General features: G+C 39.3%; 1 protein-coding gene across 2 annotated transcripts in view; it reads right to left on the bottom strand.

Moving 5' to 3' along the window:
- LOC309846444 (ADAMTS-like protein 1) overlaps nucleotides 1-25320 on the bottom strand; it is a 393439-nt gene that overhangs the window by 352540 nt on the left and 15579 nt on the right. For both annotated transcript variants that reach the window (XM_082695353.1, XM_082695354.1), the window contains exon 2: nucleotides 8258-8385. In XM_082695353.1, coding sequence (XP_082551479.1) covers nucleotides 8258-8385 — 128 coding nt within the window. The remainder of the gene's footprint in view (nucleotides 1-8257; nucleotides 8386-25320) is intronic.

Below are 25320 nucleotides of genomic sequence, written 5' to 3'. Positions count from 1 at the left end.
CCCAACAAAGGAAACCAGAACCTAACGGTTTCACTGTGAATTCCACTAAACATTAAAAAGTAATAATACCAATTCTTCCTAAACTCTTCTAAAACATAGAAGAAGAGGGAACACTTCCAAACTTATCTTATGAGGCCAGTATTGGTCTTGTGCCAAAGCCAGACAAATACACTACAAATAAAGAAAACTATAGGCCAATATCCCTAATGAACATGGTAGCAAAAATCATCAATACAATTCTAGCCAATGGATTTCAATAGCACATTACAAGGATGAGCATAAAGGATTTATCTGTGGGATGCAAGGGTGGTATAATATATATGTATCAATCAAATTCATACACCACATTAATATAATGAAAGATAAAACCCACATGGTCATTTCAGCAGATGAAGGAAAAAGAGTTGAAAGAATTCGGTTATCTGTTCATAATAATAATAATAATAATAATAAGCCTTTAAAAATGGGTGTAAAAGTAAATTAGCTCAAAACAATGAAGGTCATATTTGAACAACCTACAGCTAACATCATTATCAACGGGGCTGAAAACTTTTCCTCTATGATCCAATATAAACAAGAATGCCCATTCTTACTACTTCTATTTAACAAAGTACAAAAGTCCTAGTTGAAGTAACTGAACATGAAATTAGAGGCATCTAAATGGAAAAGAAGAAACAAAATGATCTTTGCAGATGGCATGATCATATACATAGAAAAATCTAAAGATTCCAACAACAAAAAACTATCATACCTAATAAATAAAGTCAATAAAGTTTCAGGATATAAAATCAACATAGAAATTAGTGGCATTTCTACGCATTAATAACAAATGACCTGAGGAAGAAATTAGGGACAATCCCATTTACAACTGCAACAAAAAGAATAAAATGCTTAGGAATAACTTAACCAGTTAGGTGAAAGACATACCCTGTGAACTAAAAAACAATTGTGAAAGAAATTAAAGACATAGATAAATGGAAAGATAACTCATGCTCACAGACTGGAAGAATGTCCATATTGTTAAAATGTCCTTAATACCCAAAGTGATCTATACATTCAATACACTCCCTCTCAAAATTCCAATGACATTCTTCACAGAAATAGAGAAACAAACCTAAAATTGAGGTAGAACGTCAAAAGACCCCAAATAGCCAAAGAAATACTGAGAAAGAAGAACAAAGCCAGAAGCATCACACATTCTGATTTCAAACTATATTACAAAGCTATAGTACTCAAAGCAGTATGCAAGGCATTAAGAAACAGACATTTGGACCAAAGGAACAAAACAAAGACTCTTAGGCATGCTCACACATATTTGGTCAACCAATCTTTGACAAGGGCACCAAGAACTCACAATGGGGGAAAAGACAGTCCCTTCAATAAATGACGTTAGGAAAACTGGATATTCATATGCACAAGAATGAAATTGGACACTTATTCCCACAGTGAATGCAAAAATCAACTCAAAATGGATGAAAGACTTAAATATGTAAAACCTGGAGCTGTAAAATTGCTAGAAGAAAATAGGGAAAAAGCTTCTTGACATTGGTGTTAGCAAATTTTGTCATGACACCAAAACCACGTGCAGCAAAACCAAAAATAGATAAGTGGGACTAGGTGAAACTAAAAAGCTTCTGTATAGCAAAGGACACAATCAACAAAGTTAATAGGCAATCTACATAATGGGAGAAAATATTTGTAAATTGTGTATCTGATAAAGAGTTATCCAAAATATATGAGAAACTCCTACAATCAATTGTAAAAAATAAAATAATCCAACTAAAAAATGGGCGAAGAACCTAAACAGATATTTCTCAAAGGAAAATATACAAATGGCCATCAGGCACATGAAAAGGTGCTCAACATCATTAATTATCAGGGAAATGCAAATCAAAACAACAATGAGGTATCAGCTCATACCCACAGAATGACTATTATCAAAAAGACAAAAGTAACAAGTGTTTGTGAGATGTAAAGAAAAGGGAACCTTTCTATGCTGTTGGTAGGAAGCAAATTGGTAAATTGGTAAAACTATTATGGAAGATTATGGAAGTTCCTCAAAAAATTAAAAATACAACTACTATATGATCCAACAATTGCACTTCTAAATACATATATCCAAAGGAAATGAAATCTAGGTCTTGAAAAGATATCTACACCCATTTTCACTATAGGATTATTCATAATAGCCAAGACATAGGAACAATCTAAATGTTCATTGACAGAGAAATGGGTGAAGAGAATGTGGTATATACACACAATGGAATATTCTTTAGTCTTAACAAAGAAGGAAGTCCTACCATTTGTAACAACATGGAAGAATCTGGAGGATATTCTTCTAAGTGAAATAAGCCAGACACAGAAAAGACACGCACTGCATGACTCACTTACAAGTGGAATCTGAAATAGTGAAACTCATAAAAACAGAGTAAGTATAATTACCAGGAGCAGAGGAGAGGGAGAAATGAGGAGATGTTGGTCAAAGGGTACAAAGTTCCTGTTATGCAAGATGAATGAGTTTGGGAAATTTCATGTATAGGATGGCGGTAACAGTTAAAAATACTATATTATTTACTTGAAAATTGAGAGGGGAGACCTTTTAAATCTTCTCAACATATACATACACATGCAGTAACTATGTAGGTGTGATGCATAAATTATTTAGCTTCATTGTAGTGATCTTTTCACAATGTATGAATATACTGAAACATTAAGTTGTACTCCTTATATATATGTTCTTTTTTACATGTCAAAGATATCTCAATAAAGTAGTTCTTAAGAAAAAGGAAATTAAGGAGAAATAAAGACTTCAAATGGGCTACTGAACTAGCCAAATAAGGAATTTTTTAAATAAACAGAAAAAAGACAATGAAGAGTTACAAATTCCCAATATGGCTAGTAGGGGTTATGAACACCAAACAGATTTCCAACCATTTTTAATTTTAACAAACAAGTTTACGGGATAAAATAGGCCATAAATTGGTTCTAAACATTCAGTATTCTTTTCCTGAAAGGAGATCAGACCTTGGTGGCTGGGGGTGAGGTTGGGGGGAGAACAACCCTCTAAGATATATGATCTGGACCATTAAAGAACTATTAGAAGTACTGGTTATATATTTAGATTAGGCTTTAACCCTGAAAGTAAAAGGAAGGCAACCAGAAACCCTTAAACATCCTAAAATGTGAAATCTTCCCTAACACAATGAAAAGAACATCTCACATAAATGAGAAGTCAGACCCATTCTGAACTTGCATATCTTTCTTTTAAACAAAAACTCAAGTATTTCCAATGAAAACAAGGCTGATAACATAGAACACTAGATGAAGAATAACAGATAAATCTTGCTTTAGGGCTCATTTTAGCTGAAGGTTCTAAAACCTCTTAAAACAAGTCCTGTGAATCTTAATTGGATATTATGCTAGAGATGAGATGACTTTAAAAGAAAAAAATATTTGTTTAAGAAGCCAAATCTTAATGTTAAAATTTTTCTTTTGTTATTTATTATTATATGGTGTAGAAATTACTTGCTAACTAAAGCTTATATTACTGTAAGTATCAATATTTTTATGGGAGAAAAATTATGTTTGCAATTAAAAATATCAGAGGAGTTAGCTTACTTTCCCTTAGTACAATTATTATGAAATGACAAGTTTGAATGATCTTCCCCATTAGTGTGAGATAAGACTCCTTGAGGATGTTTATTTTAATTTTTCTGTATTTATATTGACAACATTCTGGCACCACATCCCTTTGGAATAATATCATAATCTTCTTTTTTTAGGCACTTCCACAGTGTGATGATTTTATTTCTTATTCATCTAGTAAGTTTATTCAGCTCCAAAATTTCTATTCAACTTGAAAATTCAGTACAAAATTTATTAACTTGAAAAAAATGCTTTCATTTTTTATAAGCAAGCCATTTTTTTTGCTGTTTGGGTATATATAAATCTGATGAGACATTCATTTAATCAGTTGGGATTTAACAAAATATTCTACTCTTAGTGTATTAATCTATTAATCTATACTATATATTAGTCTGGAAATTAATTTGGCATTTCAGAAAGCAAAAAATGTCGTAAAAGACCTTTAAGTCTTCTTCAGGCACCAATATAAAGGTTGACACAGCGCTTGAGAGCATCCAGCTATCTGACTCATTGCCATTTCAAATGAACTGCCGTTTACCCCTTGACCTTGGTTTTGGCACAGACCTAATACAGTGGTACATATGATGTTATGCACAGTATTCTTAAGTGCCTTATGCATCTGGAACTCCTTATGGGAAAACTTAAATTAACTGGCCGAAGACAAAGTTAGAGCTCTCAGAGACAGATCCTTAGTATCAAATTTAAAACTATATGCTTAAGTAATTTAGACTGAAGAAGGATAATTTCCACTAAACAAGACACACTACTAGATCAGTCAGAAAAATGCATATGTTAAAAATATTATTTTGGAGTATTTGGTGGGAGAAAGTGAAGAATCTGAGAGAAGCAACAGCTTCTCATGGTAGCTGGTACACTTTTAATTCACTTAAAATAATTATCATAAAGTACAAGTAGGTAGAGTTTGTTTTCTAATAAAAAAAAAAAAACAAAAAACAAAAGCAGACATTATGATGCAAAAACAAAAGAAGACATAGTGAGGCAAGATTAGCAATAGTCCTGTATCAACTGGCTGTTGTATACAAGTGACGAATCACTAAATTCTATTCCTGAAACCAATATTACACTACATGTCAACTACCTAGAATTTAAATAAAAATTTGGAGAGAAAAAAATAGTGGCAATTCCATCAAAAAGGATGAATACCCAACTTTTGTAGCAACATGGATGCGATTGGAAGAGATTATGCTGAGTGAAATAAGTCAAGCAGAGAGAGTCAATTATCATATGGTTTCACTTATTTGTGGAGCATAACAAATAGCATGGAGGACAAGGGGAGTTAGAGAGGAGAAGGGAGTTGGGGGAAATTGGAAGGGGAGGTGAATCATGAGAGACTATGGACTCTGAAAAACAACCTGAGGGGTTTGAAGCAGGCAGGGATGGGAGGTTGGGGGAACCAGGTGGTGGGTATTAGAGAGGGCATGGATTGCATGGAGCACTGGGTGTGGTGCAAAAACAATGAATACTGTTATGCAGAAAATAAATAAATAAATAAATAGATAGATAGATAAATAAATTTTAAAAACAGTGGCATTATCAGAGCTACTCAATGAAATTTAACATAATCTTATAGAAATTAGTAAAGGCTGTAGAAAAAAGTTTATATGGTGCCTTCCTTTATTGCTCAAACCAGGGTTGCAAGTAAGGGCAATTATCAACACTCCAATATCAGAAATTGGGAAAAATAAGCACTGTTTACTTTCCGTGAGCCTTTGTTGGAGTAGAAGTCAAAGAAAAGATTCTGCTCAGTATTTTGCTAGGTCTGGGCTTTTTCTCCAGCATCAAGCACTGCCAGTGAGAAGAAGGATTTTATATTTAATACTTGTCCATATTGTCACTCTGCTTTCCCTCCACTGATTTTTATTTTCCTGGACCCTTCACAAGATCACTCAGAGAAGAGTTCTCAAACTCAGAAAGTTAAGAAACCCTCTTCACAAGCTCCCAGCCATCACAGAACATAATTAACTCCAGAAGTTGAGTAGTTGTCCTTTATTCCATAGAAGCTGAGTACTTTAACTGCTTTTACAGTTCTATCATATTTGGAATAGAATAATTATTAGTTGATAGACTTAAAAATATCAGAGCTAAAAGTGACCTGTGAGCACATATCACCACGCCTGGAAAATTGGTCAAGCAAGTGGATATGATTTATTTAGGTTGAATTTGAATGCTTACCAGCAGACTACAATACATATTCTGCTGGGCCTCGAAGGACATGTACATTGATAACCTCTGATCTCTCTCAAGAGTATAAGGTGATCAAATGAAATTTGGATGTCTAAATGTGGAGTGGAAAGGGGAGAAAATCCATTAAGTTGATTAGCTATTCAAAATGAATAAAAAGGCCACAGAGGACCATCCAGGGGCTGGTGGTGTGCCCCTCCCCACAAAGTTTAACTTCCTGTGAGTTTACTTACTGTATTAGATTACTTACTGTATTTTTCTTCCTTTCTTTCTTTTCTTTTTTTTTTGTTCTTATCGATCATGAATTTACTTTTGTATCTAAGAAATCTGCTCCCAACTTAAGGCCACAACATATTCTGCCTCTTTTTCTTCAGCAAGATTTTGCATTTAGAGATATTACATAATTCCAGTAAATCCTTACATAAGGTATGAGGCTTGTGTCTTTTTAAGGACTTTAAATCTTGTTTTTAATTAACATATAATCTATTACTAGTTTTAGGGGTACAGGTCTGTGAATCACCAGTCTTACACAATTCATAGCACTCACCATAGCACATACCGTCCCTAACGTCTATCACCCAGCCACCCGATGTATTTTTTTTCTCAATAGTTTCATGTCAGATAGGGACATACAGCCTATATGTTTATATTTTTAGAATTGACATTTTACTTTTCCAATTCATTGTGAGCAGATGACAGCTGATATCCTTTACAGTATCTTAATAAAATGCTAACATTTGGAGTCCTTAGTTCCTATGTGATTTTTATAAGAGTAGTTGTGAATTTCACATAACATCAATACTTGATGCTTTGTCAAATGATAGAGTTCTATCTGTGGTTGTAATTTATCCCTTAAGTTGCTTGTCCATCTCTCACTCAGTACAAGAGTCTCACACCGTAGCACTGGCATCAGTGAACCAGTATGAAAGCTCCCATATACTCCTTCCCAGCCTTTGTGAGACACATGCTTTGGCTCACTCCTGTAGGCATGGTAATCTGAGAAAACTGCATAAAAGGAACATTTAAAATTTGCACATTTTGGCTTTACTGATGGATGTGTTATCAGTTATAGCTCATGGTGCTCTCACCGTGTAGCATCATGCCACACAGATGGAGGAAGCTTTAAGATTAAGATAAGAGGTGAATCGTAAAAATGGAAGGTCTGTTTTTCCTAATCAGTGCAGGGATCTAGTTTGATATGAAACTGGCCTCCGAAGATGACAAACAAATATGTTAGTGGAGGCAATCCAACAGCTCCATCTTCAGACTAGACCCAAACCTGGGCGTGGCTAAATACCAGAACTGATCTGGTTTCTTGTAGGATATACCCTTTGGCTGGGTTTCCCAGGGTACATCATTTCCACCTGGATCTGCCTGGAACCAAAATGGCCTCCAGTTATAGTGCATTTAGTGAAGGAACACCTACCTCTCAGACCATGTGCAAGCCTGGGGAACAGAGAAAGGAATGAGACTTGGATTTTGACTCCAAGAAAGTCTTACTCATTAGAGTAAGTTGACATTTTTCTGAACCTACATCTTACTACTTTCTGCTATTTATGAAAAGTCTATAAGAATCAGCAGATATATGTGTTTTTCTTTCTTCTGTTTCATGTTTTATAATATATAATTATTTCCATCAAAACTTTTAACTTGTCACATGTAACCCTTTTCAGTGTCAATAAAAATCTTTCATTAAAAAATATTACTATCATACTTTGCATTTTATAGTTTGGAGAAAAATCTAGTTGTAGACCACACAGCTCAAGATACAGTTCTGCATTATTATTACAAGTAGATTTTCATTCTAAAGTCTCTAGGCCTTTACTTTCAGCTTAGAACCCATTAGCCACTCTCTACCTTCCCCACTGCCCTCATGCCCATGCCCAATTCCCACAGCAGTTTCTGTTCACCCAAATTTCTTTATGTGCAAACTTCATCATTCATTGAACTGAATAACCTTAGGGAACTTCCAGCCATTGCGACATCAGAAACACCAAACCAACATATCCCTCATTTGTGAAGTGCTTGATGGCACTGGAATCTACCAGAAACTGAATGTGTTGTCAATGTTAATATTATTGCTAGTCTTGCAATAATATTAAGCTGATTTAACAAGTCCAAGATATTATGGAGCTTAACATACAAAGTCTATTTCCAACCATAAATTCTCCTTCCAGTTTTAACATGAAAACAGACAAAATTTGCTTGGTAAATGAGAGAATATTACTTGTCACCTCAAAATATATAAGTACCCTAGTTATAGATGCACAGATTTAATTTTTGGTACCTTCCTTTCATCTGGATTTGTGCAGCACCAAAAGTTCTGGATACACCCAATCACAAAAGTATGCATTGAACCTGCTATCTCTGGGCCTTACAAACTCCCCACACTCTGGGGTGTAGGACTTACTTGCTGCTGAGGCAGCGTCTCAGCGAGTAGGAGGCCCCTCCACCGCAGGTGCGTGAGCACTCACTCCACGGGCCCCAAGCATCCCACAGGCCATCTCGGTCCTCCTCAGAGCGTGCCGTCCTGGAGCTCTGTGAGAAAAAAAGGGGAGGTCAGTATCATGTCCCCACTGAACCCTAAAACGCATCCTGAAGGGAGGGTGTTCTTTAAGTAGGTTTATGGTAGCCTTGCTGGAGACGAAAACATGAATCAGATTCTTTCTGATTTAATAATGTGTTTATGTTTGGGGAGGGGATATTTGAGTTTAGGGACCCTGGGCCATGACTGAAAGGGACAAGAGACTGGGCAATGGAGCAAAGAGAAAAGGGGCAAGAAATAGGAATCTGGGGGAGAGGAAGATAAACTGCACAAAAATAAATTTTGCACTGATCATGAATTTGGGGCACCTGGGTGGCTCGGTTGGTTAAGCATCTGCCTTTGGCTCAGGTCCTGATCCCAGGATCTTGGGATCAAGGCCCACATTGGGCTCCCTGCTCAGTGGGGAGTCTGCTTTTCCCTCTCCCTCTCTCCCTCCCCCTGCTTGTGCTCTTTCTCTCTCTCTCTCTCTCTCTCTCTCTCTCTCTAAAATAAATAAATCAAATCTTTGAAAAAAGAAAAAAAAAAAAAGGAGTCACAATTTTGTCCTGGGCTCAGAAGTCTTCTGCTCTACTACCTCTCTCTGAAAACAGAGAAGCTGTTGTCAGAGATGTTTCTGCTCTAAGAAACTTGAAATGTGCTTATCAGTATGACCTTCCAAAATTTAACATTTCATACAATTGACTTTTTTTTCTTTAAAATGTTTAAAGGAACATCATTTCCAGATTTCAGACTTGTTAATTAGAATAACTCCATGAAGTAACCTCAGTAATGAAGGATGGCCTCTTGACAAGACATATCTGCTTGATACTGACAGGCTTCTGTGAAATCTGCACTGGTCTCCATGTTGAGCCTTACTTTTCTCCTAAGAGTCAAAGATAAAATTTATGTCATAGTTAATAGAATAGGCTCTGGAGTTAGAAACTGCCTGGGTTGGATATGGATTCTGTTTTTACTATGTGTCCTTGAACAATTAAACTGCCACCTACCTATGCTATAATTTCCCTTTCCATAAAATGGGCATAATATTATAACCATACCTCTATGTGCACATACACACAGACATATTATATAAGAAGATAGTTAAATGCACCTAGCCTAAGACTAGTTTCAGAGTAAACACTAATAAATATTGCCCATTATTATAAATTGAGAATGTCATATAGTTACGTACATAATTGTATAAGTCAGCTTAAGCTGCCATCACAGAATACCAGACTGGGTGTCTTAAACAATAAAAACGTATTTTCTCATAGTTCTGGAAGCTGAAAGTCAGAGAACAGGGTGATGGCATGGGTGCCTCCTGGTGAGAACTTTCCCCTTGGATTGCAGAAAGCAACCTTCTCACTGTGCACTCACATGGCCTCTGCTTTGTATGAGAGAGAGTAAGAGAGAAAGAGGAGAAAGAGCTTGCTCTGTGGTGTCCATTATTCTAAGGACACTAATCCCAGCCCCACTTTCATGGCCTCGTCTAAACTCATTACCTCCCGAAGGCCTCATCTCCATATGCCACCCCATGGGGCCTTAGGACTTCAAGATATGAATCACGGTGGGGGCCATGACTGAATCCATAGCAATGGTTCTACAAATAGCTAATGTAAACCGGGGCCAAATTATTCCACCGAGTAAATTAAAGATGATATCCACACATTAAAGACGGTATCTTCTCCTATCAATCAAGAACATATTTATAGAAAACAGAACAATTTCAAAACTATTTAAATTTGGGAAAAAACAAACCATAAGGAAAATAAACATGTTAGGCAAAATGACCATTTCATCTTCAGGTTTCCCTTTGAAGAGAGCGCACAGGTGGCGTGCAATACTGTGGAAGGATGGGACATGGCGGTAACAGGAGGCTCACCTCTTATGAAGCATTAGGGGAACCTGAGATAATGTAATTAAGGCGACTGGCACATAGTAGGTCTGCAAGTGGGAACTCCTCTTGTTATTGATGTTATGGTTATTTTTACTTTTTTAATCTTCTTCTCATGGCCTACCTAGGTCTAGTCAAGGTATTATCATCCAAAAAGGAGGGACTGCTGAAAAAGAAAAGAACATTCTCTAGCCTCTCAGGAAATGGTTTATTTTGCAGTAATGGGCTTCTTTATAGATCAGAGCTGTGGGGTTCTGTTGTCAAACTGACGACACCTTGGAGCTTTTAAAACCTGGATGAGTGACGTCAGAAACCTCACCTCAGAGTGTTGGATCAAGGCTTACCTAACTAATGCGAGCTTTATTTATTTATTTAGATTCATAAATCATTTGTAAAGGGCCATCCTAGGCTAGCATATTGGTTAGGAGCATGGACTGAAGGACCTACTCAGCCTGGAGCAGAATCCTGTCTCCAGAGTTTCTCTGCTGTGATCTCTTAATGCTTCCGTTTCTGATCAGAAAATAAGGATCATAAAGACTAAGATTGTCAGAATTAAAACAAGTTAACATATTAAAAAAAAATCACAGAATGGGGCACCTGAGTATCTCAGTGGGTTAAAGCCTCTGCCTTCGGCTCAGGTCATGATCCCAGGGCCGTGGGATCGAGCCCCGCATCGGGCTCTCTGCTCACTGGAGAGCCTGCTTCCCCACCTCTCTCTCTGCCTGCCTCTCTGCCTGCTTGTGATCTCCGTCTGTCAAATAAATAAATAAAATCTTAAAAAAAAAAATCACATAAGGTTGAAAACAACCCGAGTGCCCATCAGTGGATGATGGGATAACTCAGAGGTGACAGATACACACAACAGAATAATACTCCACCTTAAAATCCATTTGGAACATGGGTGAACCTTGAAGACATCATGATAAGAGAAATAAGCCAGACATGAAAAGACGAAAAGGATAAAAACTCTGTGAGGCATCCCAAGTAGTCAGATCCATAGAGACAGAAAGTCTCAGCGAGTAGGAGGGGCATGGGAAGGGGCAAGGGGAGGGGCATGGGAAGAATGGGCAATTCTCTTTTAATGTGTCCATGGTTACAGTTTGGGAAAATGGGAGAGAAACCTGGAGATGGATGGTGGTGATGGTTGTACAGCAATGTGAACATCCTTAATGTCACTGAACAGTAGACCTAAACATGACTAAAATGGTCAATTTTATACATTTTATCACAAAAAAAAACACATATATTCTTTAGAAGTTAATAGGGCTTAAATTAACATGATATAAGCATTTGTCAATTTTATTTCCATTATTTATTGCTACTATCATTTATAAACACATATGCACTCTGAAAGGTTGTAGGAGGTGCTCGGGGAAGGTACTAGTGTTTTTTCCTGCAGGGTTACCTGCAACATTCTACTCCTAAGTCATCATCTCTCTGTAAACCCAGATGTTCCCACAGCAGAACCTCCCAGCCACCTGCCACATTGCATTTGCCTCATGGCATGATTTGTCAGTAGTTTGAGGACCCTACAAAATGTGGGATAGAATGAGTAACAGAAACACACTGGTTACCCCAAAGTTTGTTTTTTCTAAAGGAAGTATTTAACTGAGCTCCAAAGCCTGGTTTTTAGGATTAATAAAATAAATTTCTAATCAAGGCAATATGGGGCACCCAGTTTCCAGAGCCTAATTATATACTGAGGGAGAAAAGACTCTTTGGCAATGAACTATACATTGTCCATATGCCCATTAAATTCATGCCTCAGATTTTTAGCGAGTTTATTGTACATCCTCTGGCTCGCTTTTAGTTTGCTCTGTGGGACTGGAAGGAGTTCTGTCGAGAGCTGTGGTATTTGCTGGATGCCGTGACTCCTCGTGTGACAAACATACATTTGTCCGATGCAATGTCCCTCATTTTATTCAAATTAAATAAATCTGAGAGGAAAACCAACATCACAAATGCTAGGATTCATGAAACAATTAAAATAAGTAAGACGAGTGATCACAAATTACGATACTATCCAACCATTACAACTGAAAAAAAACAAAAACAAAAACAAAACAAAACCAAAAAAACCCACAAAAAACCCCAGCCCCATGCAGCATTCACATGTGAATCCCATTTCCATGTGAGATAAGAACACTAGAATGCCAAATCCTTGGGAGGTTTCCCTCTGGCTGCTTTTGGGGTAAGATATTTTGGGAAAAATGTATAGTTGAGATTTTGCCTTTCTAGAGAAACAAATTGTTTCAATGTTTGTGCTGAAGTTGCTTGTTTTTTGTTTTTGTTTGTTTCTAATGTTCCTTGTCTAAAGCAGCACCCAAATGGCTCTCAGGTAACGCTGTGTTGACTAAATCTTCTTATCTCGTTACAGGTGCAAGTCTTGGCACAACTAGACACACGAAGTGCCCACATTGCTCTGAGAGCCATCACATGGGAACCCAGAAGTAAGCCATGGGCCTGTTTCTCAAGCTGGAACAATCTCCAAGTTGTCTTTTATCAAATGGAATAAATGTAATTCATGTCAACTGAATCCATGTTTAATGTTAGAAAGTAACATGATTTTCCTGCTCCTAACCTGCTAGATTTTTACATCTATGACCAGAAACGTCGGAGCTCCAGTGGCGCAATCGGTTAGCGTGCAGTACTTATGACCAGAAACGTCAATGCAGCAATGCCTTGCAGGTCATTTAAGACCTACCAGCATTTGCTTATTTCAGTTTTTTTTTTTTTAAGATTTTATTTATTTATTTGACAGACAGAGTTCACAAGTAGGCAGAGAGGCAGACAGAGAGAGAGAGGAGGAAGCAGGCTCCCTTCCGAGCAGAGAGCCCGATGCGGGACTCGATCCCAGGACCCCGAGATCATGACCTGAGCCGAAGGCAGCGGCTTAACCCACTGAGCCACCCAGGCGCCCCTGCTTATTTCAGTTTTTAAGAGGGTCTTCAGTATAAACAATTTTGTGCCTGGTCCAGATGGTTCAGGGATATACATTCCTTTTCTCCACAATAGCATTTTTTTTTTTAAGTGTTAACATTGAATTGCATGTAGCAAGAGAAATTGAGGCAGAAAAAATAAAGACTAGATGATGAGTTGCCTAGAAGCAATGATGATTGCTTCTGAAAACAAAAGTCTAAGCTTTTAAAATATACCGAAGCCAATGCTTTCCAATTTGATTTCTGTCACATAAATGTAGCATTGCAATCTCAGCATCTCAGAAACCAGGTCATGGATGCTCTCAAGCACAGTGACCAAGAGATCACCCTTGACCCCACTGCAGGGCATCTCAGCAAGTGTCAGATGAGTTGGTGAGCGTTTACTACAAAATAACCAAGAATGAAATGGCAACTATTACTATCTGTGCATAAGACCACTGTTTCCCCAGCCGATTTACCCCAAAATATTAGAAGATCTGAATAGCTTCCTTAAATCCCTCAATCTTGGGATGGCATCATTTCCCCGCCATTGCTGATTTACCTAAATGTGGTTTTCACCTGATGGTTTTGTGGTTGGTTTGAGTCAATTGCTCTGAAATCAGTAACCAATGTCAGGTGAACCATGTTAATTAAGCCTGACAGCTACAAGGAGTTAAGCACTTGGAGTAATCACGTGAAGTGAGAGTTCCCTGCTCTCTCACTGCCCCCGAACCTTCCACACTGACTCTTAGGATGACCTCCTATGGACCACTTTATCCAGAAGCCTGGTTATGCAGGACTTGTGAAAAATGTTGTAGGGTGAAGCACAAATTAACAACAGAAAGACTCTGGAGTTCTATTCATTACCTATACAGAGGCCTTGGAAAATATTTTTTCCAAATGCTGAAACAAGACGTAGAGCTATCTGGAAATCAGCATAAATGGAAGAAGGTGCTGAGGGAACGGGTGATAGGTTTTTGTAAAATGGAAGTCACAGAATGGATGAAGTTACATTCCTAAGCAAACTGCTTTTCAAACCCCAACAGATCTTCAAATGTAGCCAAATGGGTTACCGGGAGGACACAGTGAGACATTCTTACTATTTCAAGATCAGCCCAAAGGCACCTGAGTCTCTGGTTTTCCTCTCCTCCAACACCGCATTTCACTTACGCCATCTGGAGCCGTGCATGTGACTGCGCGAACCGGATGTGGGCGTCCCTCTAAATTAAAAAGAGGGCCAACCCCCTGGTAATGAGAGGACCATTTTTCCGTGGCGAGCTCATGCCAAGCGGAGAAACCTACACGCAGACACCGCCTGTCCCTGTCCCAAGCTTTGAAAATGAACCCGCAGGTTCCACTTGTAACACTCCTCCACCTATCAGGTCTCCATAAATCTTACCTAATCTTTGGCTTCTTTAGCAATCTGGAATCCTGGTTCTGCCACCAACTTCATGTGGGAGGGGCTGTGATTCCCTGATTTGGGAGCTTACAGATGTTAAGCTGTAACTGGGCTCTTGTAAAAGTCCCTTAGCTTTCCACTGTACTTTTCGTAGAGAGCAGAGTGTGTGGATACTGAGGCATGCGCGTTCCCAGATATCTGCTGCTGGCTTTGCTTAGGAAATTTGGGTCATCTGGTTCTTATCACAGCTGCGCTGCTGGGGGAGATGATGAACTGCCAGTGACAGAGTGCACGGGCTTTCAGAGGCCACCGCATGAAGCCTGTCCCTTGCTACCGAGGAGAAAAGTCCGTTCTGTAACACGGCGTCAAAGCTATGCAGACCTCAGAAGGACTTTGGGGTACCTGTCTTTTCTCTTCCGCAGCACCTGTTCACGCATGCGCCCTAGCATACCCCTTTCTCATTCCCGTCAGGGCACCTAAGCACACCTGAGCCTGGAGGGTTGCTGGTGAGGCCCAAAATGCTGGGATTTTGTAAGTACCCATGCGCTAGGCAGTATGCTGGGATCTCCCCCAAATTATCGTATTTAACCCTTATAATGAGCCATAGTCAGGTTGGATCCCCCCCCACACTTTATTTTACTAACAAGAAAATAGAGGCTCAGAGAGGTTGAACAACCTAACATGGTTATGTAGGAGAAAGGGATCGGCTGTGGGTCGCAGACTGACTTTACTGGTCACGGATTAGTCAACTTGCCTTGGGCACATTGTCAGAGCTCTTTGAGCCTTTTCTTCATCTGCAGAAGGGGGACATTGATACTTCCTTGACTAGGGTGATAGTGAAGGTTAACCATGAGAACATATGTGGAGTGCTGGATGTCCTTTCTGACATGCTGGTGTGAATTATTTAATTTCTGCCACAAATAGACACATCCCTCCCGGGACAAGTTACAGGGTTAGCACCTGGTTGAGTGAGGTTTTACACACCTGTTATCTGACAACATTTTCTTCTGCCTAGCTTCAAATATTGACCTTTCTTTCCATTTTAAACAGCATTTCTCAGTACATATTTTCTTTTTATATAGCATGACAAAAACTAATGCTGCTTTCTTTAAAAAAAATTATTTGGGGGCACCTGAGTGGCACAGTCGGTTGAGTGGCTGACTCTAGGTTTTGGTTCAGATTGTGATCTCTGGGTAATGGGTTCAAGCCCCACATTGGGCTCTGAGCTCAGCACAGAATCTGCTTAAGACTCGCTCTCAGGGTCTCAGGGTGCCTGGGTGGCTCAGTCAGTTAAGTGTCTGCCTTCAGCTCAGGTCATTATCTCAGGGTCCTGGGATCGAGTTCTGGCTTCTCCTTTGCCCCTCCCCCTGCTTGTGCTCTCTGTCTCTCTCAAATAAATAAAAAATTAAAAGAAAAAAAGAATCTTTCCCTCTCCCTGTCACCCCCCCCAATAAATAAATCTTTTTAAAAAATCATTTCATACTCAGAATTCTTTCTCAAAGTGGGAATAACAACTTGAAGATGGAATTAAGAGAACTTCCTTACTTTTTAGGAAACAAAAACCTGTCTCTGCTCGATGTCAAATGCTTCAGTAAGATTTTCATTTCAGAGCTATGGTAACTTGATTTTTTTTGTATTCTTTCCAAGGACAAAGCTGGATTACAGCTCATCTAAAAAACTGCTGAGAAACCTCTGGGCATTTTGGAGCGGTCCACCAGAATACAATTTCACAGCCAGCTGAATTAAAATCAATAATTGCTGATGTGAGCAAAGATCAGTATTCAGGAAATTTGCAACTGGTCTTTAAGTATTTTGAGTCAGCTTATCTCGAGGAAAAGCATAGTAAAATATTCTCTTGCTGTCAGTTTCTAGCATTTTTTTTTAAGATGGTGAACTTGTTTTAAAAATTTTGTTTGTAAAGATTTTATTTATTTGATAGGCAGAGATTACAAATAGGCAGAGTGGCAGAGGGAGAAGCCAAGCAGAGAGCCTGACGCAGGGCTCGATCTCAGGACCCTGAGATCATGACCTGAGCTGAAGACAGAGACTTAACCCACTGGGCCACCCAGGCATCCCAGTTTCTAGTATTTTAAAAACATAAACTTAGCAAATAGAAATACTCTAATTTGTTTTAATGCTGATAGAATATTAATATAAATATTATTACGCATTCTTTCCGATGGAAGACTCCAAACTCTAAGTTCGGATGACAACCCATGTACGTGTATATGTAGGGTATACATAAACAGGTATGTATGCTGTATATGTACATACACGTATATGTATATTCACATATATATATGTCTTCTAAAATATGATCTTCCAGATCATATATGTGCATAAAGATATTTTCTACTAGAAAGACCCTGTCAGTCTGGTTTTCTTTTTCCACTGTAGCAATTTGCTTTAATTTAATAGTTTGCTCCTGAAGCTGGGGGTTGCACAATTAGGAGCAGAAGGCTGAGATGAGTAACTCCATTTTTTTCACAAAGGAAAACTGGACAATAGGAGAATTGTATTCTGTACAAACTGTAGCAGTTTTAAAAAATCATTTATTTCTGGGGCGCCTGGGTGGCTCTGTCAGTTACGCGTCTGACTCTTGATTTCAGCTCAGGTCACGATCCCTGGGTTGTGAGATTGAGACCCGTCTCTGGCTTCACACTCAGTGTGGAATCTGCTTGTCCCTCTTCCTCTGCTCCTCCCCAGCTTGAGCTCTCACTCTAAAATAAGTAAAGTATTTTTTTTTTAAACCACTTATTTCCATATTTGTGTCAATGGTCATCACATTCTTGGCCCTTTTCTCTTGGAGGGATATTTCAGAGCCTTTATAGTATGTCACAAGTGTGAAAAAGCCGCTTTACCTGGAGTTCTGAAAATGAAGCTGCTCATCTTGGTTGCTCCTTTTTCTATACTTAGAAAATAAAAATCCCCAGTGGAAAATAATATGCAGGCCAAGCACCAAGGAAAACAGTGAAGAAACATCTCCAGGGGCTTCCGCACCCCTCCACTCCCCAAAACGGGCATGTCTGAAACACCCCCTGAAATGAAATTCCTTCTCCGCTCTTCTCGTGAATTCCTGACTTCCTGGTGAGCCAGTTAGAAGTCTTGGTTTCCGGTTCCATCTCATCTAACGCGAGCCCTGTCCAAACTGTGACTCCCATCAGCCTTAGATTCCCTCTGCAGCCCTGGCAAATTCTGCTGGAATGCATTTACAAAACATCTGTAGAACTAACGAAACATCTGAGGCTCTGGAAAGCACATGTTGGGGTTTGGAATCATGGAGAAAGAATTCCTGACAGAGAAAAGGCTCACTTTGTGACTCGCTGAGAAAACTGGAAAGTTAAGAAGTTAATATGACTTGGAGCCTCCTGGACAAAAACTCAAACTGTAGCTGATAATAGAGAAGCTACCAAAAAAAAAAAAAAAAAAAAAAAAAAATCAGCAATAAACTTCCTGCCACTATCAATGCTCTGATTTTAGAACTTCCTTGACTCTCCTGGCGCTGACCATGGAGTCATCTGGGCCAAGGGGGGAAAAAAAATGTGCTACCTCAATTTTCTGAAGGAAGCTTCACAGGGCTTGGGGTGTAAGTTAGGTTCTCTTCCTGTGCTTGTGTCAGGTGATTTCTCTCTTAAGTGGCATTTGTACGTTGTGGGATGAATGTTTAGAATTGAAATCTAAAACATTCTCCTTGACCCACTATTCTATATTTTCTTCTTTTCTACATTCTTCTTTCTGCTTTTGCTTGCATTCAATTCCCTGTATCCAGAAAAGGTAAGACAATGATAAGCTCTGCACTACCTCAATATCCTGCTTCATCTACAATTAGTTGATATTCCATTTGCAAGAGCTAGTATAGAATGAGCTACATTTAAAACAAGACATTGTAGCTCTTCAGGATTATCATTTGATGCCCCAGTTATCTTCCCAATTAGATTCAATTCTTTGAGGGTAGAGATTGTGTTTGCTTTTTTGAGCTATCTCAGTGGTCAATGAAATTATTATACACATCATTTAGAAGAAAGTGTAAGACATTTGGACAGATATCTAACAGACAGTGAAGGCTTTGGAAGTATGTTCTGTTTCAAGTCCTAGATTACTTGTTTACTTGTCATTTGTTTCTCAACAACATACATCGGGCATGGCATAAGCATGGGGTGGGGTTGGGGGGATAAGAGAAGGTGAACAGAGATGGGGGCAGAGAAAGCTCCAGTTACTTAAAATTTCCAAGTGGTATCAAATTCTAAGACTTCTTTTCTCCAGTTCACGTATGTGCCACCCCCACCCTTCACACAGGAAATGAATTTTGTCAAAAGTGCTACATCTGTAACGCAGACACATGTTTTAAAAAGCAACAATTTTCTCAGCTACCACCTCTCTGCATCTTCAATAGATAACATTCCCCTCTGGTTTTAACCTATACCTAGAGATAGCAGCTTGAATAACTGCAATAGTTTCACAAGTTTTGCAGTTTGAAAGTAAATCAAATTGAGGGGCTATTTAAGGTCCTGACAATAGTTTTCCATAGCCAATGTAAAGCAAACCAACCAAGTGTGCCAGGATACCAGAAGCACTGTCATTGCTTGATATAGTCCCATGTTGATAGTCAACAGATTTCTTCTGCATCTATAACCCCCTAGATGCTCTGAGGCCAGGAACTCCTTTAAGTAAGGCACAGATGACAACTGGCAAGTTGACTTGTTGCTCTGATATGATTGTCTGCCATCCAGATTATAATTTCAATAATTTCAGCTGATTCTCAGTACCTACTAGCAACTGTCCATCGGCCCAGAGTATACTGTCCCATTGACCCTTTCCCTCTTGGTTGGTGGGGCGACTTGTTTTTTCCATGATTATTAAGTCTTCATCCTAAATGCTCATGTCTCTGCTTCCCCTCACTCCCAGGTCCAGTCTGGTGCAGCAACACCTTTCAGAAAATTTATAATTTAGTGGGAGAAGAGAAACACAAACAATAACAAAATATTTGATGCTCAACATGCTCTTTCTTACCTTGAATCAGACACCAGGCCTTATCAATTCCAATCCTGAAATGCCTTTCCTTCTATTCCTACTCTCTCTATCCTCCCTTGCACTGTCTTCATTCTGGTTCTAGGGCCTCATGGTTGGCATGTTGCAATAGGCTTCTCAACTGAGTTTTTGATCACCCTCCCCCCAGTCTGTCCTCCGCATAGCTGCCAGTTATCTTTCTAGAAGACAGAGCTAGACTGTTCACTCCCTGCTAAGAGACTTTCTAGAGTTCCATGTCTACAGCTGGTGGCATCCAGTAATGGATTCCAGATGTGCTATGAGGACTCAGAAACTATATTTTGGGCATATGTGTGTTATTATCATACTTCCAGAAAGAGGATTCATAGCTTTCATTGGATTCTCCAGATAGGGTTAAGGACCATTGGGTATAGGAAAAGGGCCAAATTATTAGTGTGACAGACAACAGTCTTCCTAACCTGACCCTAAATCAACATGCTGGACTCAGGGCTGCTGTCCCTCATCACCTGTGTCCTCTGTACTCTAGGGATGGGTACTGTTGCTCTATCAGACGAGCTGCTTGGGATCTCTGATATTCTATTCGTGGTCCTGCTATGGCCTTGACCTCCCTCCTGTCCATCTTCCTCACATCTTTTTACTTTCTCCAGCATGTGCATGCCTGATCCCGCTTGGAGATGCAGCTCCGGTGCCATCTTCCAGTGAAACATTCTCTGGTCTCCAGTAGGATCAATCACAGCCTTTGCTGTGTTCATTGGAGCATGTTGCTAGGACTTTATACACGTGGCTGTTTTAGCATTTATCAGCCACTGTGCTGTAGTGACTTGTTTACACATCCATCCCCAGGAAGGGATTGTGTGTTTCTTAAGGGCTCTGACAAAGATGAATATGCCTTTGTGTTCCCAGCACACCGGATATGTAATCGGTCTCAGTGCATATTCGTTGAATGAATAATTAACACAAGACAGGCTGGGACAAGTTGTAGTTGAGCATCTAATTCATAACGGCTGTCAGCTTTTGCTCTCATTCATATGCATTCAGATACTTTAAAGACAGAGGAGGAAATACATACATATATATGTATATATACATATATATGTACACACACACGTACAAAAGCTACAGATAGGCAAAGAAATGGAAGAGAAAAAAAAATGAATGTGACCCATAGGAAAAAAAAAAAGACAATCACATTTCTGCTGACTCATATGTCTCTTGAAGCCAACTTTAAATTTATCCAGAATGTGTAAAGCTGAAAGATGATTAACCTGTCAAATCTTGCCTTCATCTGGCCTCACCCAAGTCCCAAAAACCCTCATCCCTGAGTACACATATTTTGGGGCCCTCCTGCTGGACCTGGGGAAGCAGTGTGCTGTGGACAGGAGCCTGTTAGGAGGAGGAGGGAGTGCGGAAGAGTGGGTGAGGAGGTCCTGAATTAAAGGCATAGGCTTTTAACTATAGAATAAAGTAAAGTCTATTTATTAAATCAGATTTTCATAAAGGCAAACCTTAGCACACTACAGATAACCATAGATCCCAGAAAAATGTAGTGTTGACCAGAATTAATCAGGAAACATGATTTGACAGAAGCAGGTTTTGATACAAGTTTTTAAAGTAAGGGTTCTGGACTGGGGAGAATCTATTTCCATTAGATTCCATGTCAAAAATCAATCTAAACATTGAAATCATAGAGCTCTGATGTTTAAAGGAAATTAATAGAGATGAAATACTGAAATGAACTCTTGAAGGTAGGGGGTGTGTGATATTGAGCCTCACCACCCCACCCCTGCCCCTACCCCCGCCCCACCGGCCAATGTCTAACACAGGGCTTGATGAAGATGATGATGTTCACTGGGTGTTCAGTGTTTAACTGATTTTTTTGGTGAGTCCTTTCAATTTCAAAATAGTTCAGAGGATGGATGTGAAGAATACTGATGGCAAATCTAAAGAGAACCACAGGCTGGGATTCAGGACTTGGCCATTGTGCTACTTTGGACATGCTTTGACTTTACCATTGTAGTATTTTAGGCAACTTAGCTCTCTGTGCCACAGTTGAAGCCGATTACTTGAGAAGAAATTTTGACCACTTTCTAAGGCATGTCTAACCTGAAGAACTTCTGTGATTCGAAATTAGACTATCTCATTAAAGCAGATATCCGAATCAATTTTCCAACCTGTAAAATGAGACATGAACATTTGCTCGATTTAATGCATAGAGTTGTTGTCAAAATTATTTTTAAAACAAAAGGGCTTAAGTATCAAAGTGTTGACCAGTACAACTGCTAAAGGAAATTCAAGTGGAGATGATCCTACTAGTTCAGCTATAAGAATTGTTTTATAACAAAGTAACTAATTCTTGAAACAGAGACTCTCTATTTGGGACTCAGGATGAGCATTCTCTAGTTAAGCAATCATTTATTTTATAAGCATAATAACCTGTGATTTTTCTTTCATATTGTGCATAGTAAATGGATTGCAGAAGTTCCTTATTTTAAGTCACTGTAAGAAAGACTTTGTTTTCTAAAAGGATTTGTCTTCATCCATTTTAATTTGTCCTTATTATCTGTAAATGGTACTTGCATTGAGATTGAAAATAATATTGAATCAGAGACATGAATGACAGTTGTCTCTTCCTATCTCCAGGTCAAGTTCCTGAAAGGTATTTATTGTTTTCAGCTGGCTAAATTCCCTGTCCTGTTAGCATTTTAAAATCATAATTGAAGACTGTCATTCAGTATTACACATATGGGAAATGATACACTCTTCCATTCAATTGTAAATTAAATGAGAGTGTCAAGAAGCCCTTAGCAAATCCACTTATGAAAGGTTTATTTGCATATGGGACACAATACTTTATTTTGTGATTTTGGTGAGCCCCTCTCTGACCCGCAAGGCTTAATAAAGCAAGAGCAAACACTGTTTCTCCGACAGTCTGTTAAACTTTTTTTTTTTTCTCTCTCAATGCACAAGCATTTTGAGCCTGTCATCTTTTGGTTTGCAGCAAGAATAATTCTTTCTCCTTCAACACCATTCCATATTACTTACCAGTAGAAATACTATGTCTATGTATGGCATTAACCATGTTTAGCAATGTGAAAAGTTAATAGATGGCTGTCTAAAGTAATGTTCTAATGGCTAAAATGCCTCAGGAATATATTAAAATGGATCTTGGCCACAGACAATATCAAGATTGTTGAGACGCACCACAGGCATCTTTTTTAAAGCCTGTTTTGTAATAAGCACAGAAAGTGAAGGTGCTAAATCATGGTTTACTACCCTATTTGCCTCACAGCCTCCCTGTCTCTGCTGCCGGGCCTCAGAAATCAATTTCACACACGGCTGCTATCAGCATTCTTTGAGCCATAAGACTAAAGCGCTTTCTCTCCTTTTTATTAAAACCAAGCTCACTTTTATCTCACAGCTCCCGCTTTTTGTTTTCTGCCTTTCCTTTCCACTGTGTCAGTGGTGAGAGTTCAACTGTCTCCTGCCTCCTTCCCTTTCACTTCTAAACTTCTTGAAAGGCTAATCCATGTCCACTGCACCCACTTCCTCAATACCCCCAAATTCCTTAACGCTGTACGATTGGGCTTCTGCCCCACAGCTTGAGTGACATGGGCTCCTCTGAAATTCATCAGGATCCCGTAATTCACCACATCCCCTGGCCTTCTCTCAGACCTTGCTGGGGGATATGCTCCCCTGGCCTGTTCCTCCCCTGTCTTTTCTTACTCATCCTCACTAGTAAATGCTGGAATCCTCAAGGTTCTTTCCTGTCTCCTCTGCAGTTGATCTCACCCACTTTCCCTCCCTTGAACTGTCTTCTCTTTGTAGATGCTACACAAAAACCCCTTTACCTTAATCTCCAGGACTCTATTTCCACTTAGCCTGGATGCCTTGTCAACACGTCCAAAATCAAACTCAGTATCTCAGTCCTCCATTCCTTTCTTTTAATACACTTAACTATATAAGTGTTTCATTTTGGGGGGACATCTAGTACCAATTATTTCTGTTTTTATTATTTAGGATGATTTCTTTTTTAAAAATTAATTACCATTTATTTTTTTATTATGTTTAAAAATTTTATTTATTTATCAGAGAGAGAGAGCATGAACAGAGGGAGGGTCAGAGAGAGAGAAGCAGGCTTCCTGCTGAGCAAGAAGCCCAATATGGGACTTGATCTCAGGACCCTGGGATCGTGACCTGAGCCCAAGGCAGACGCTTAACTGAATGAGCCACCCAGGCATCCCTAACAACATTTCTAAACAACATTTCCCCTCCCTCCAACCTCTCCATGCTCCACTTTATCTGACCCTACCCATGTACACACACACACACACACACACACACACACACAATTGCTTGTACTACATGTTTTACTTTGGCGGTGTATCTCCTTTCTGTTCCCTCTTTCCCATTCCATTGACTTGTAGCCTGAATCAGACCTGTCTTACCATCATCTACATGACACATAACCCATGTGTCAGCCAGCTTCCAGTTCAGATCCTCTGTAGCATGGCTTTCAGTGAGTCAAAGCAGCTGTTGGTAAGGCTGGACTGGTGGTCTGGGATGGGGCCTTGAGTTCTAGGTGAGGGATTGGTCCTTGAGGAGGCTGACAGCTAAGCCAGGGAAGGCTCTCAATCACGGCATGCTGTGATTGGAGTTTTATAGTCTCAAAGTCCATACACAATTCATTTGATCCCCACAATACTTCAATGAGGTTCAGAAGGTTTGTGGGCATCTTAGGAAAAAGGGAATGATGAGAGTTGGTGGATAAAGAGTAGCTGTCTAAACGACTAGGAAGAAATCCACCATACACCCACTTCCCCAACATTTAAGAGGAATTTCGAGTCTTCATGTCTAATTAAGTCAGAAAAGGATGGGTAAGTCGTCCAGACGAGAGTTAAACTTGGTTGTCAAGAGAGCAATGGAAATAAGACCAAATGCTTAATCTAACATAGTGGATCTCCAGAAAAAGGAAAATAAAGAAAATTAAAAATGAGGTGACTAGTATATGCAAAATACGAGCTATCCTCAGAGTATCTGCCCTATTTGTTTTCTTTAAATTGGACTCAGAAAGGTTCTAATTTCTATCTTGTATAAAATATTTATGGTTCCTATTTTTGAATAGTTTATGCATCCAAATGGCTGGTAGATGACCCTTCAGATTACACTACGTCCTTTCACCCAGGAGAGTTCCAGGTCCCTCCATGCAATCTGTGTAACATAACAGGATACTCGTTTTCACATTATGCATCATAATCACCTCCCTAATGTGAGGCTTAATCGCAGGACTCCATGATCATGACCTGGGCTGAAGGCAGACACTTAACTGACTGAGCCACCCAGGAGCCCCAAAGCATCTTCAAAGATCCCAGACAAATCCCCTAACAGGTACGAGGTGTTGAGAACCTTTAAAATATTCAATTGGTCAGAGGTTATCAACTCTGGCTACATATTTAAATGACCTGGGAACTCGAGAAAAAATTGCCAGTGTCTCAGTGCCTCTCCAGACCAGTGAAATCCAAACTCTTAGGGGAGGAGGCAGCAGGCTGCCCAGCCGTTTTTAGTTCCAAGTTCCTATGGTGACTTTGAGGTAGAGAAGGGTTAGAATCCTGAATTAGACAAGCAAATATGAGTGAATTTGCAGGATGACTTTCTGGAATCCACCTTAATCTCTTTTCTGTGTTAGATTTCCTGGCTTCTGGGGGCTTCCTCACTCCCACCCCCCAACTAAGAG

The sequence above is a fragment of the Mustela nivalis genome (genome assembly GCF_964662115.1).
Source record: "Mustela nivalis genome assembly, chromosome: 13".
NCBI lineage: Eukaryota > Metazoa > Chordata > Mammalia > Carnivora > Mustelidae > Mustela > Mustela nivalis.
This window is presented reverse-complemented; position numbering and strand designations above follow the sequence as displayed.